The sequence below is a fragment of the Gymnoscopelus microlampas genome (assembly GCF_963454915.1).
Source record: "Gymnoscopelus microlampas genome assembly, chromosome: 4".
NCBI classification, from domain to species: Eukaryota; Metazoa; Chordata; class Actinopteri; order Myctophiformes; family Myctophidae; genus Gymnoscopelus; species Gymnoscopelus microlampas.
The window spans coordinates 1,458,952-1,474,124 of record NC_139941.1 but is presented as its reverse complement, the minus strand read 5'-3'; the positions used below and the strand labels follow the sequence as shown (position 1 = coordinate 1,474,124).

Below are 15,173 nucleotides of genomic sequence, written 5' to 3'. Positions count from 1 at the left end.
TTAGCGAACCCTGTGTGGGGACTTCAAAGTGTTTCTATGGCGGGTTAATGGTCAATCACAGCCACAGGGAGGTGTTCTAGCAGCAGCATGCGGCTCTGTGAATGGTTGGGAGGCTGGGTGTGTGCGTGGGAACTGGTGTGGAACTTGGGAGACTGGAGAGGAAGTACGTGTGTGTGGAGTGCGACGCTTTCCAATCAATGGGCATGCTATTAACTCTTTCACTGCCACAGTATATACATGAACCCATTAAGACCTGGAACGCATCTGTGTCACTTTTTCATTTGAGCTAAAAAAGCATTATTTTACACTTTGGCTATTCAAAAATAGCAGATCTACAAGCTCATAGCGCGGCACTGAGCTTGTAGATCTGCTATTTTTTTTTAATCGTGAAAACGTGTGCAAATCTTTGAATATATATTTTTAAAGTGAACATTTTTAACTCTATTCTTTGCTTCTGGGGGTCCCTGGAACAACACATTTTGAGATGGGGGTCGACGGCCAAATACATATCATTTTGGGGGTCCTTGACATGAAAAAGTTTGAGCACCACTGATATAGAAGACATTTGTAGAATCGGCTTCAGGTCTTAATGGGTTAATAAACTCACCCACTGCCAGCGTTTTCATGTTTTTTTTTACTTTTTCAACTGGTCACAGACATTTTTTATCCCTTATGATCCATCGTCGGATCGTGTGTCGACACAAACAGTATCCATGGCCGACCCCCAGAGGTAACTTCACCCACGAGGTAACTTTCCATGTCACAGGCCGGCTGAAAACAGCATCTACCGGCAAAAATGCACGTCTTCGCAACCTCCCCAACTGGCCACAGAACATTTATATATATTATAATCGCTTGTCAGACCGTTGGTATACACAAAGGGGATCACTGTTCGTCGTCCAGAGAAAAGAAAATATAACCGGAGCTGTCGCTTCGTATATCGCCGAATCCAGGGCAAAGCCAGTTAACTTGAGATAAAACCATTTCCAGGAAACCAATAAACAGGAGGTTTATAACGTCGGATGACGTTATTTCCGGATCCGGGTGAGTGGAAAGTGAACCTAATCACTCGGGCGACAGAGAACAGCGCAATCTTTTATGAAACAATTTAACTCTTTAAGACCTGGGACGCATCTGTGTCATTTTTTGATTTGAGCTAAAAAGCATTATTTTACACTGGCTATTCACCGAGTGCCGTGCTACGAGCTTGTATATCTGCTATTTTTGAAAAATCGAGAACATTTTTGCAAATCTTTGAATATATTTTTTAAAGGGTAAGACCACTTTGGTAGAGGTTTGGGTTGTGTAGTTACCTTGCCATGATGTAACTCCAAAGGTGGGCAAGAAATCAAAAATAATTGCTCCATTGATTAGAAATTGATAATTCAAAATATGCTCCTCATTGACTTACATTGTACGGTAAAACAGATCTCAAAGTCACTCTTTTAGCACATAAATGAACGCAAACAAAGTTGATTCAGACAATATAGAACATCACCAAACCCAGTACTGTTTTTTTTTTAAATAAAAATGTCAACTTCCTGTTGATTTTACTATTTGAAGATCTGGATCCGGATCCGCCGATCCAGTCCGGGTTTTCTACTTATTAAAAATGGCAAAATCAACAGGAAGTTGAATTTTTTATTTAAAAAAAAAAACAGTACTGGGTTTGGTGATGTTCTATATTGTCTGAATCAACTTTGTTTGCGTTCATTTTTGTGCTAAAAGAGTGACTTTGAGAGCAGTTTTACCGTACAATGTAAGTCAATGAGGAGCATATTTTGAATTATCAATTTCTAATCAATGGAGCAATTTTTTTTAATTTCTTGCCCACCTTTGGAGTTACATTATGGCAAGGTAACTACACAACCCAAACCTCTACCAAAGTGGTCTTGCCCTTTAAGCGAACATTTGTAACTCAAATCTTTGCTTCTGGGGGTCCCTGGAACAAAATGTTTTGAGATGGGGGTCCGCGGCCAAATACATATACATTTTGGGGTCCTTAACATTAAAAAGTTTGAAAACCACGGACATACAGTAGTTATATACGTTTTTTCAAAAAACTGTTTTAGAAGACATTTTGTAGAAACGGAACCTCGGGCCTTAATGGGTTAAAAAGAATCGGACGGGAATTCCCGTCCGTGACAATGAAAGAGTTAAGTTGGATAATAAGGCCATGTCCCTGCCTCCGGTTTATGGAATCGTTACAATATTGCATTTGAAGAGGCTAGGCAGGCGATCATCAACAATGATGGCGTTTCTAGCGCACACTTCAAATACGGCAAATACGATACGGCTAAATAAAGTATTATTATCTGTTGTAGGTATGAATATGTGTTTGCGCGAGGTAATGTGGGCCTGTTGAAAAAACTGCCCCCCCCCCACCTTGGAAGTCACAGATGCGTCCCTGCCAAGTACCCCATTTAATAACATGTTCTATCTCTGAGACCCTAATAGGCTCTATTCACAGCAGCCATATTATGAAGACATTCACAGGTGTTACCAATGATACTAATGAAGGCTCTGTTCCATTCTGGTCATACAGAGTCAGGGTGCTGATATGGTGCATGTTGGCTCACTGGAAACACTCTGCTACAGTTGGGGTCCAGGGACCCTCATGGGCTTCCAAATGGCCCCTTACGGGTGTGTAACTCTGAGAGTGTACAAATGGAACCAAATGGACCTGTTTCCGAGCCTTCATTAGTATCATTGGTAACACCTGTGAAAGAAGTGATAATATGGCTGCTGTGCATAGAGCCTATATACGCTATCAAATCGTAAGGGTCCATTTGGTTCCATTTGTACTCTCTCAGAGTTACAGGCCGTAACTCCTCAAGGACCCCTGGGGGTCCCCGGACCGCACTTTGAGATTTAATGGCTTAGAAGACAAACTATTAGAATCCCCATCTGTTTATTGGCCTAGTATTCAGAACACTCTTAAGCTCAGATTCCAATGCTTGGCTGCACTATGCCTGAGGCCAGTGGTAGAAAAAGTACTCAAATGTTTTACTTAAGTAAAAGTATCAATACCGCAATGCAGAAATACTCTGTTAGGGTGCACTCCCACCGCACTTTTATTTTACCTCTGGGGCAGAATCTGCCAATGCTTTGTCAATGCAAATGCGTGGATTCACGCAATAGCAGATTTTTCCGCTTGTCGCGCAGACCTTGCGTTTATCCACTCTACACGAAGAAACATAAAACTGCTGGAGGCAGGAGCTGATTTTCCCCCTCTGTCCAATCGGGTGAGTCGAATGCGGACCGTCCCAAGACTCAGAAGCAACATGGTGCTCTCAGTGGACCAACTGGTTGTAGCTGTTGCATCTCACCCAGTAGGCTACTTTATGATTTGACCATGAAAGAGTTCCATAGACTGTCTGACATTAAAGAACTGGCCTGGTTACAAGTCAGTGCGGTCGCAAAGGCTTCAGGTTAGTGTAATAATATATTTAGTGTAATAATATTACTCTAACTATATATTTAATAGCCTTGTCAGTTAAAAATAGTCTTCACTTTTGCATTTGGGGTTTGTACATCTACATACACATTCAGATTTAAAATATAAAGTGCTTACCCCATGGCCACGGATTTTACAATCATGTACGGGCCCTAAGAAGTACCCGTATCTTCCGTATTGTTCAATAAAAAGCATTTTAATCCAATTGGTGGCCATTTTCCCATAGAGTTATAATGTACCAATAGTGCAATACACCTCTCAACCGCTAGGGTCGCGCAGTTGAAAGCATAATGGAGGAAATGACCACTGATTGGATTAAAATGCTTTTTATTGAACAATACGGAAGATACGGATACTTATGAGGGCCCGTACATGATTGTAACATCCGTGGCCATGGGGTAAGTAGGCTACTTTATATTATAGCGGCCAGCCAACTTTTGGTGAGAGCGTACCCTTAGGGCGCGCTCTCACCAAAAGTTGGCTGGGCGCTGTTAAACGCAGGTTGTGCGCGGCCACAGTTTTTTGCAGCCAGCGGATTCTAGAAAAACGCTGTGACGCACCTGTCACTCACATTCAAGACCGTCCCCGTAGCCCGCACCGCCACTAGACACTAGCCACTAGACAAAAAATGTCTTGCACTTTCACACTTGGGGTTCGTACATCTACATACACATTCAGATTTAAGATATAAAGTACTTACCCCATGGCCACGGATGTTACAATCATGTACGGGCCCTGATAAGTATCCGTATCTTCCGTATTGTTCAATAAAAAGCATTTTAATCCAATCAGTGGTCATTTTCTCCGTATGCTTTCAACTGCGCGACCCTAGCGGTTAAGAGGTGTATTGCACTGTTGGTACATTATAACTCTATGGGAAAATGGCCACCAAATCGGATTAAAATGCTTTTTATTGAACAATACGGAAGATACGGGTACTTTTGAGGGCCCGTACATGATTGTAAAATCCGTGGCCATGGGGTAAGCACTTTATATTTTAAATCTGAATGTGTATGTAGATGTAGATGTACGAACCCCAAGTGCACAAATCATAAAGTACTGGGTGAGATGCAACAGCTACAACCAGTTGGTCCACTGAGAGCACCATGTTGCTTCCTGAGTCTTGGGACGGTCCGCCTTCGACTCACCCGATTGGACAGAGGGGGAAAATCAGCTCCTGCCTCCAGCAGTTTTATGCTTCTTCGTGTAGAGCGGATAAACGCAAGGTCTGCGCGATAAGCAGAAAAATCTGCTCTTGCGTGAATCCACGCATTTGCATTGACAAAGCATTGGCAGATTCTGCCCCAGAGGTAAAATAAAAGTGCGGTGAGAGCGCGCCCTTACAAGTAAAAGTCCACTATTAAAAATGTACTTGAGTAAAAGTACAAAAGTATTGGCATCAAAATATACTTAGAAAGTAAAAGTAATGTTTGAAAATAGCAGATCTACAAGCTCACAACGTGTCGCGATTGTGAGCTTGTAGATCGGCTATTTTAAAATAGCCTAGGTATAAAATAGGGCTAAGGTGGTTAATGTATGTTTTATGATGTAATACTTTATATCTGCAAAGTAACTAGTAACTAAAGTTTTCAAATAATTGTAGTGGAGTAAAAGTACAACATTTGCCTCTGAGATGTAGTGGAGTAGAAGTAAAAGTATAGACAATTGGGAAATACTCCAGTAAAGTAAAAGTACCTCAAAAGTAGTAAAGAGTAAATGTACTTAGTTACTTTACACCACTGCCTGAGGCAGGTAAGATAAGTCTTTCTTATGTTGGGCCTTGGTCGTGGAAACACCTGCATGCAGACCTGATTCAAATTAGCTTCCCTGATTCCTCTAAGACGTTCTAAAAAGGATTACCATTCAAACACACTTGCCAATAACTGCTCCTGCTTTGATGTGTAGCCTTTTTAAACTTGTTTTTATTTTCCCTTTTCTTTAGTTTTATATCTGTTTATTTCTTGATTTGTTCCTTTAATTCTATTTTTCTCCTGTCATTCTCCTTTAGCTCTCTGGGTAATTACAGATGTCCCATGTTTTAACTTTTTTGAGTTTTTTTTCCTTATAAATTAATCGTCATTAATTTGTCATACTACAGTGTCTCACAAAAGCAGCAAAAATAGACAATCTACAAGGTCAAAACGGGCGGCATCGCGACTCGTTTTGAGCTTGTCGGCTATTTTTGCCATTTATGAATTTGAATTTTGAAAAGTAACAGTGTTGGACATACTGTATGAAGTTTCCACACGACAGAGACGAGAAGAGACTTTAGTCTCATTGTGGCTTTTTAAAGATCAGTTATTGTGAGTATTAATTAAGCTTCACTTTATCAACGATGTCTCAGTCATCAGATAATGTGTGCTTTCATTTCCTCAGGGGATTATCATTGTAGTCATCGGCCATCTGGGGACAGACACTTACTTAATTAACCACTTAAACCCTATGTACTTTGTTGACCGAGGTCCCCCAGGGGTCTGTACATTGCCCCCTCCTTATTTCCCCTGTATACACACTAACATCTCCTCGACATAAATAGCTGATCTACAAGCACACAAATCGGTCATGGTTCTGGCCTGTGAACCGCCTGGTATTGTAGTTTAATATTTCTTTCACCATATTTTGGCCAATAGGGCACGAGTTGTACCATCTCCGTTAACTCCAACGGCACACATGTGTTTCTGACCCCTCGTTGATGCAACTCTTCTATCTCAAAGGCTCAGGAATAGTATACATCCCTGCCGTTTGTTCTCATCAATCTCTGACATGCCTCAGACATTGGCCATTTCTGGTGACAGTCCCTGTGGACAAAGTGTGCCATCCATCAACTAATTGCCTCCTGGGTGCCTTTGTTGTAGCTTACTATATTCACACGTGTAATAACACAGACTAGACTAAACCGATGTTTTCTGACGGAGGAAGTCAGAAAACAACTGCAAAACAGAAATGGATGCAGCTCAAAGTGAACTTTCCTCAGGTATCTAGTTTGTCGCCGTACGACCTTCCTAGCCTGTGTTATTAAAAAAGAACGGACAACAATGGCCAAAACTAAATCGGAAGGAAATCGGCGATCGAAAACGAATCGGAACGGAAGGTCCAAGCTTGTTGGATGCGTGACTTTGAGGACATTAAGCATGCAATGATACCTTTTCGGGGTTTCGGGCCTAAAAGTATGGTAATTTTTCGTAAAAAAAAAAAAAAATAGGTGCCTTTTTGAAACTCCAGCCCCTGCCTCTCCAAATCCCTCCGCACGTCCCTGGTCTGACGGGGGATGGACTATGTAGACACCGAAACATTTTATTTAAAAAAAAACATCATTCTCATCACTACTGCCTCGGTAGCAGTGCGACGGTTTTTAATGAGGAGGACTGTCTCATTGTGGTGGGGCGGCCATAGCTGAGTGGTTAGTGAGCCCGCCTAGGGAGCCAGAGGCCCTGGTTGCCCCAGGTACGATTCCAGGCCAGGCCAGCAAATGTGCCGATGAAATGAAATTTGTCCCTGAGCAAGACTCTTAACCCTTAATTGCTCCCAGGCCCTCATTGGAAACAAGACCGCAAGGACTTTCATTAACGGACCTGTTAAAGGAATTATCCTTGTCTGTTGATTTTCAGTTTTGGAAAAATAAGGACCAGGCAGCAACGATATACATGATTAATATAGATTATACTCAAGGGTGATGGGTCTTTTTTTGTAGAATAAATGTATTGCTGATGGTGTGGAACTTAGTATAAAAAATACAAACTATTGACTTACTTTGGGCGTTATTATTTTATGCCCATTTCATGTTTTATTTCTATATTTTATTCCTTCTTTTTATGCCTTTTATGTAAAGCAACTTGAATTGCGTATGAAATGTGCTATGCAAATATACTTTCTCTGATTAATGCCAAAAATGTAAGCTTGTTCATAATTTATTCACAAATGTGTTCTGCTGCTCTTGTTTCATGAATGAGACCCACAAAAAATCTCCAAATTTCAACTTTTTCAGCAAATTTCAGCTTTCCCATAAATGAATGCCCTACTTCAATCATACTACAGTGTCACGCACAAGTAGCCGATCTACTAGCTCACAACGTGTTTCAGCTTGTAGATCTGGTATGTTTTGCTTTTTTAGCACTGTCTTTAACCCATTAATACCGGGAACACGTCTGTGCAACCACTTTATCCATATTTTATACTTTGGCTATTCAAAAATAGAGTGCCACGCTATGAGCTTGTAGATCTGCTATTTTTTTTAAATAAAGTTGTGAAAATGTGTGCAAATCTTTGAATATAATATAAATGTTTAACTCAAATATTTGCTTCTGGGGGGTCCCTGGAACAAAACAACAACCATTTAGCCACATCTTTGTCCCGATGATGGTGGCATCATCGGGACAAAGATATATAAATTCAGTATTCATTCATTTGATCAGACACGCCCCCTTCCTATACAAACTCATTGTAACTTCAAACTCCATTTTAACCATGATAGATTCATCGGAGTCTGAGTAGATAATAAAATGACCAATTTATTTTTTGAAAGTGAAATATCCCTTTAAGTTTAGTACAAGAGTGTCGCACAAAGGTAGTGAAAATAGCAGAGCTACAAGCTCACGTGTCGCGATTTAACACGTTGTGAACTTTTCTACATTGGCTATTGGCTATTGTCACTACTTAAAATAATAATAATAAAGGGATGGTTTTCACCGGGACAATATTAAATAAGATGCCCACTGAGTGGATTGCATCGAACACAAACTGAAAGGTTAATAGATGTAAATTATACAATATGAATATATATATTATGAATTAAATACTATTATTATATTACATATTATTCATTTATGAACGGGCTGTTTCACTCACTTTTTCAGCTGATGTCCCAGACCGAACCTGTCTTTAGTTGATACCTGGAACACATCCACTGTTGGGACTGAGAGACGCACACGCACACGCACACGCACACGCACACGCACACACACACACACACACACACACACACACACAGGATAAATACGTTGGATAGATTTATAGATTTTGCAAACAATTGATTGATTCAGTGATTACACGATTGTTAGCAGTACGTGTAGTACAGTCAAAAGTCATTGCGGTCCATCATACTCAATTCATCACAATACATACAATATATAACAGTAAAAGCTCAGTATCACGCTGTCTGCCGTGTATCTGAACACGCTGTCTGCCGTGTAGCAAGGAGGATACGAGAACTGTTCGAGAGGATTTCACGTCACTAGATCGGCCACATTAGATCACCATGGGTACCCAAGAGGTGAGAGTGAGCGTCCTACGCACTCCATATTCGGACATCACGGTTAACCTGGAACTCTGTATTATGGTCACGCTTGACGTGGGCACTCCGCCACCTACCTCAACACACCACTTTGCCACGCATCATCGGGACAAAGATGTTTGTATAGGGTACGAGTGGGCCTACAACAACATCAGAGCGTTTGACACAGAGTACCAACTGTTGGCTGAGCAATAATTGGCCTTTTCTTCCGGTAAAAGGCTATAGTAATTCAGCCTTTGCCTACAATGGAGAGCTGTACACATTTTGGTGGTGAAAACAGTAGGATCTGCAATACCTTGTGGAAATTCAATCTAGGGACAGTCTCCTGGAAGAAGGTTGAGGCCAAGGGGAAACGCCCAGGTCTAATGTATAGGATGGGCTGACGGCTTTTGCATGGTTTTAGATTTTTGCGTTGGCTATTCATAAATAGCACATCGCAAGTGCCGCGCTGCAAGCTTGTACGTCTGTATATCTTTTAACATTTTAGAACAATCTTGAAGGTTAGAACTACTGATTTAGAAGGCATTTAGAAAATGGGCCTCAGGTCTTAATGGGATAACAGAGTTTGATTGTTGTACACTCTTCCCATTAGAACGATGTGACTCACCTGTTCCATTGAGATACTGTGTCAGGGAGCAGTGGAGGCGCACTATGACAGGCTCTCTGCGGATCACGTCCCATGCCAGCGCTATTTCCTCCTAATCAACAAGGTGGGGAGTAGAAAACATCTCTAAATGTCTTCATAGCCATAGGCAGATACAAATGCAAATATTTAAATAACTGTTAATAATTTACAAAAAGAAATCGCCTATAATGATCAAAATAGTACTGCAAGGTGAACACAATCGTTTTCCTAAGATTGTGAACCTGTTGAAAGTTCTGACCCTGTAGCCACGGATGTTAACTCGACATTCGGAACGTGTATTAGTCCGTATTTTTGAGTGGTGCCAGCCACTCCTACACTTGACCGTGTGTGTGGGTCCGTCCGTCCGTCCGTCCGTCCGTTTGAGCACGGCCTCAACAGCTGCAGCTGATTGCAACACAAGGATGCAACCAGTTACACTAATTCAAAGGCACCACTCTCTTCACACTGGGTGTGATTTTTTAATAGATATGTGTTCGGAAGTTCCCTGTATTCCTCAATGGGTGGTAGTGACGGTGCGCATCAGGTGAAAGCCGGTATTACACACAAACAGGATGTAAACTAGGGGGGGAAATGGCATTCAGGCACAGAAGGGATTAAAAACACATATCTATTAGAAAGTACAGCAGTACAGCAGTACACACAGGTTCCTAATGTCGAGTCTTTCTGCTGCATGAGGGGGACGTGTTTTTATGTATTTATTTCCAATTATTTTGTTCATTGTTACTATTTTCGTATGATAAAAATACAGGAATTAAACAAAACAAAATTGACAAGATATACTCACATCTAGGAAACTGACATCAATGTGTAGATCAATATCCACATCGTCAATTGCACCATATTCCCTGTAGAACGAGAGAGGAGAGAGAGAGAGACATTAACCCCATGAATATAGCGTCCCTATTCTGCCGAAAATTGCCGATCTACAAGCTCACAACGTGTCGCCATGCGACACATTGTGAGCTTGTAGATCGGCTATTTTCAATATTTAGATATTTAGTGTAATAATGGGACCCCGGTCAACTAAGCATACAGTAGGCCTATAAGGTATTTTTCATCAGGAAATGATTCTAACATATTCCTAACCTTAACCTCAGTAAAACAAATACAAGAACTCACAAACCGCTGGGGGTGAGCGGTCCGCACATTTTTTTTGGCCGACTATGTTTTGGGGCGAGTCTTCCAGTTTAAGTAACCCCCACAAAATGTGAACTCGGAGAGACCAGCAGTCACACAGAGCCTCCAGTGTATTATTCTACATTACTATGAACATCGGCCGTCGGGCAGAAACCTCTTATCTCCATATTTTAACTCGTTTTTTTCGTCCTACTTGATCATACTACAGCGCCAAACAAAAGCATCAAAAGTAGCAGATCCGCAAGTTCGAAAAATGACGCGAAGCGTAATCTCTCAAGAACAGATTCAGAGCTGCGCTATACTGAATCTGTCGGGAGCCCCTTTCAGAACGTGTGAGCGTTGGCCTACAAGTGGGCGTGCCTTCTGATCAGGAATCCGGCCGCGCTTTACCCAATCAAATGTAGTGGGCGGGATGTACATCTGTGCGTTTGCTTCCCACTGGAAACAAACCCAAACTCATTTAACAATAGCGTCCTCGGAGCCGACAAAACCACGGAGAGTTAATGACATTTTAACTTGTTCTTTTATCATAGAAACAAGTGGGCTTATAACCAAAACGATCCATGTTCTTTGGGAGAAATGGTGTTAGTGTTCCATGGACAAATATTGTTAGTGGGAATAAAAACATAGGCGCACCACCGGAAGTGGAGGGCTGAGGGTAGAGACCAGACGCCGGTTTCCAGTCATCGTCGGTCTATTTAATCACTCCCCCCAGAGTCAAATGCAAAAGTGAAAAACGCTGGGGAAGTTGTTTTTCCTTTTTATTTGACGATGGGTTCCCAGATTGCGCGAAACGTGGCGCGTTTCGAGCTTGCAGATCTGCTTCTTTCGCAGTTTAGTTTAATTTGAATCCTGAAAAGTAACAGTTTTGGACATAATGAGGTTTCCACCCAACAGAGACATAATGTGAGTCTAGTTCACCTTTACAAAGTTCACGTGTCCAAAAAGTGCAGGAGGAGGAAATTGAGGTGAAGAATTGAACGAGGTAACAACAGTAAAGGTCCTTCCACACCGCGAGCGTTCAGTGTGTGCCATTTAATCACTAAATTAATAGCTTAATGTGAAATAATCTAAGTCACACACACACACATTTTCAAATCATTTATTCATCACGCTCCCACTGTGTGAGGAGCTTAAAGCCTAATTTATGCGTTGCACGCCAAAAATAGCCGACCTGCAAGTTCACAACGCCTTGCTTCCGCGACGTGTTGTGAGCTTGTAGATCGGCTATTTTTGACGCGCGACACCATCATGCGACTACATGTACTGTAAGTATGACAAAACACTCTGACAAAAACACATCTTATAAGTCTTACTTTCTCTTAGTTTTTTACTTTTGTATTCTGTGTTCCTACAATTCCAATTTCGATCATGCATTTTGATGTAGGTAAAATGTAATAATTCATTATTACATTAACTCTTTCATTGCCACACTTATTTCAGACTGTGTCGTCCCAGTGCCACGAAAAAAGGTGCATTTTTCCTCCGTTTGTTTTTTAACATTGAAGTGAATGGAGCAGCAATTTTTTTGGATAGCGTTATCTCCTAGTTGCTTTGAGATAAACAAAAAAAAAAAACAAGACCAAAAAATATATATATATATTAAAAAAAAAAAAAAGTTTTATTTTTTATTTTTTATATATAATTTCGTCGTTTCCGTCCGTGGCCATGATAGCCATAGTAGCATCGGACGGGAATTCCCGTTTTTGGCAGTCAAAGAGTTAACAACAACAAGAAAAGGGGGGGGGGGGCAGATCATCTTCATGCTCACAACACGTCGCGATGCGACACTTTCTGAGCTTGTAGATCGTCCATGTTCACTATTCGTCGTGGGGTGAAGTGTATAGAGCTTGAGTGGTTAATCAAGTGGAAAAAGCAGTATTCCCCTTGTAAGGAACAAGGACAGTTGTATCTATCTACTGTATAAATAGACCGGATGTGTGTGTGCGTGTGTGCGTGCGTGCGTCGCACACTGTGTTTTCGAGAACCAGCGGGCCGATCGACTGAGATCGACTTTTCCAGAACCGAAAATTCCCAAATGCTATATACGAATGACACTTTGCTGTCACATGAGCGGTGAGCCCATCCCATCTGTTTCCTTAGCGTGTGGCCATGACGCTAGTATGTCACAGGGACTTACCCCAACACCAACCCTGAATGATGAGTGCTAAGCAGGGAGGCACTGGGTCCCATATTTTCAGAGAATTTGAATTGGTATGACCCGGCCAGGGAATCGAACCCCGACCTCCCAGTCTCAGGGCGGACGCTCTAATCACAAGGCCACTGAGCTGGTCTGTCACATGAGCGGACCACATCAGAAAGTCGGACCTCTATGAGGTAGAGCCTACCAAGGGGTCACAGACAATGTCAGAGAGAGAGACAAAAAAACTAAATCTCCGCATTAATGGTCAAAATGGTCAGAGAGAGAGAGAGAGAGAGAGAGAGAGAGAGAGAGAGAGAGAGAGAGAGAGAGAGAGAGAGAGAGAGAGAGAGAGAGAGAGGGGCTGGGCTACTGTATCAGGCACCCGGAACGGGTGGCGAGGAAAAAAACTGACACTGTGGGGAGCCACGCAACCCCCCCACGAAACAGTCTGTCTGTTCATTGGTGCAATTCGTACTGTCACACCGAAACGCTGACTTTGTGCCACCAGGGCACCACAGGGAACCCCCGGATCCCACCAGCTAGTATTTATCATTGGGAATGACAACAGCAGAGCCAGTGTGGCACTTTGCCTTATGAGTGAATGCACACACTGTGTGTGTGTGTGTGTGTGTGTGTGTGTGTGTGTGTGTGTGTGTGTGTGTGTGTGTGTGCGTGCGTGCGTTTGCGAGTGTGCGTGTGCGTGTGTGTGTGTGTGCGTACGTGCGTGCGTTATTGTTGTTGTCAGGTAGAAAACATAAATGATCGCCCTACTTGATCTTACTACAACGTCAAACTAAAGTAGCAAAACATGTCGCGATGCGACGTGTTGTGAGCTTGTAGATCGACTATTTTTGCTATTTGAAAAAAACGAACAAAAAAAAAACGAGTGAAAGTGCTTACGTTCGTCTGTGGGTTTTATAAATATTAAACCAATGAAAAGTATTAACAATAATAACTACATTGGATCGGATAGGCTCTATGCACAGCAGCCATTTTTGGAGATAAATTGGGCCTCTTCTTACTTCCTTCACAGGTGTTACCAATGATACCAATGTGGCTCCCCACAGTGTCAGTTTTTTTCCTCGCCACCCGTTCTGGGTGCCTTTGGGCCTCTTCTTACTTCCTTCACAGGTGTTACCAATGATACTAATGAAGGCTCTGTTCCATTCTGGAGTCAGGGTGCTGATGTTGTGCATGTTAGCTCACTAGAAACACTAGTGGGTCTCAAAGTGTGGTCCAGGGACCCTCATGGTTCCTTGAGAGGGTGTAACTCTGAGAGCGTACAAATGGAACCAAATGGACCCTCCCGGGTCCATTTGGTTCCATTTGTACACTCTCAGAGTTATGGGGGTCCTTGAAATTAAAGTTTGAGAACCACTGTGCTACACTAAATGGAACAGAGCCTTCATTAGTGTCATTGGTAACACCTGTGAAGGAAGCATGGAAGAGGAGGCCCAATTTCTGTCCAATATGGCTGCTGTGCATAGAGCCTATGGTTCTTTAAGTTACATTTCCTGAAAAGTTAACCTTTTTGGACATACACGGTTTTCCACATACACACACACACACACACACACACACACACACACACACACATACACACACACACACACACACACACACACACACACACACACACACCACACACACACACACACACACACACACACACACACACACACACACACACAGCCCTCCAGAGAAGACAAGAGTGCCAATGTGTGTGTGTGTGTGTGTGTGTGTGTGTGTGTGTGTGTGTGTGTGTGTGTGTGTGTGTGTGTGTGTGTGTGTGTGCGCGTGTGTGCGTGTGTGCGTGCGTGCGTGCGTGTGTGTGTGTGTGTGTGTGTGTGTGTGTGTATGGGGGGTGGGGGGGGGGCTGACTTGGTTATATAGCGTAGCAGCCAGGCTGCTGCTGATGCTCTCTGATGTTGTGTTTGTGTCTCCTGTCCTCCACCGCCGGCATTAAGATTTACTACTGTAAAACATTACCGCCGGAGGCAAAAACACCCCCCTGCTGCTGGATCAGCATTCTGTCTGGCCTGCACGAGCATGTACTACACTGTAGCACTCTGGACAACTACTATCTGGCACTCTGCTTCTGATTATTTATATGTATATATGTATGTGTATATAAATATATATATATATATATATATATATTGTCATTTGTTTTATAAATCAGTGCTATTGAACACCTTTACGTCTGTATGTGGCTTTTACAGATATTGAACCAAACCGAAATATATTAACCCATTATCAGTATTTGGGTATGCTGATATAAGGACACATTCAAGTATCTCTGACAATGTATAAAGTCGCCATACCGACTTTGATGAGGCAGATGGTGTTGTTCTAAAAACATGTTTAGCTTTCTTTTCATTTCCAGCTGGTTTCTGCCCAACAGCAGAGGTATACAAAACATATATAATACAATGAATTCATACATGTCATGGGCTGGCTGTTCTACACGTTTTCTCCGGTGGAAAGTTATCCCTCCAAT

The 15,173-nt window shown here is 42.2% G+C and overlaps 1 protein-coding gene across 2 annotated transcripts in view; it reads right to left on the bottom strand.

Moving 5' to 3' along the window:
* Window positions 1-15,173, bottom strand: part of parp8 (poly (ADP-ribose) polymerase family, member 8) — a 117,153-nt gene that overhangs the window by 48,133 nt on the left and 53,847 nt on the right. For both annotated transcript variants that reach the window (XR_014600696.1, XM_084055971.1), the window contains exons 8-10: window positions 10,178-10,238; window positions 9,355-9,445; window positions 8,303-8,369 (exon numbers count right to left, since the gene is read on the bottom strand). Coding sequence is in view for 1 of the 2 variants with exons in the window: in XM_084055971.1 (XP_083912097.1) it covers window positions 8,303-8,369; window positions 9,355-9,445; window positions 10,178-10,238 (219 nt within the window). In the remaining variant the exon portion in view is untranslated. The remainder of the gene's footprint in view (window positions 1-8,302; window positions 8,370-9,354; window positions 9,446-10,177; window positions 10,239-15,173) is intronic.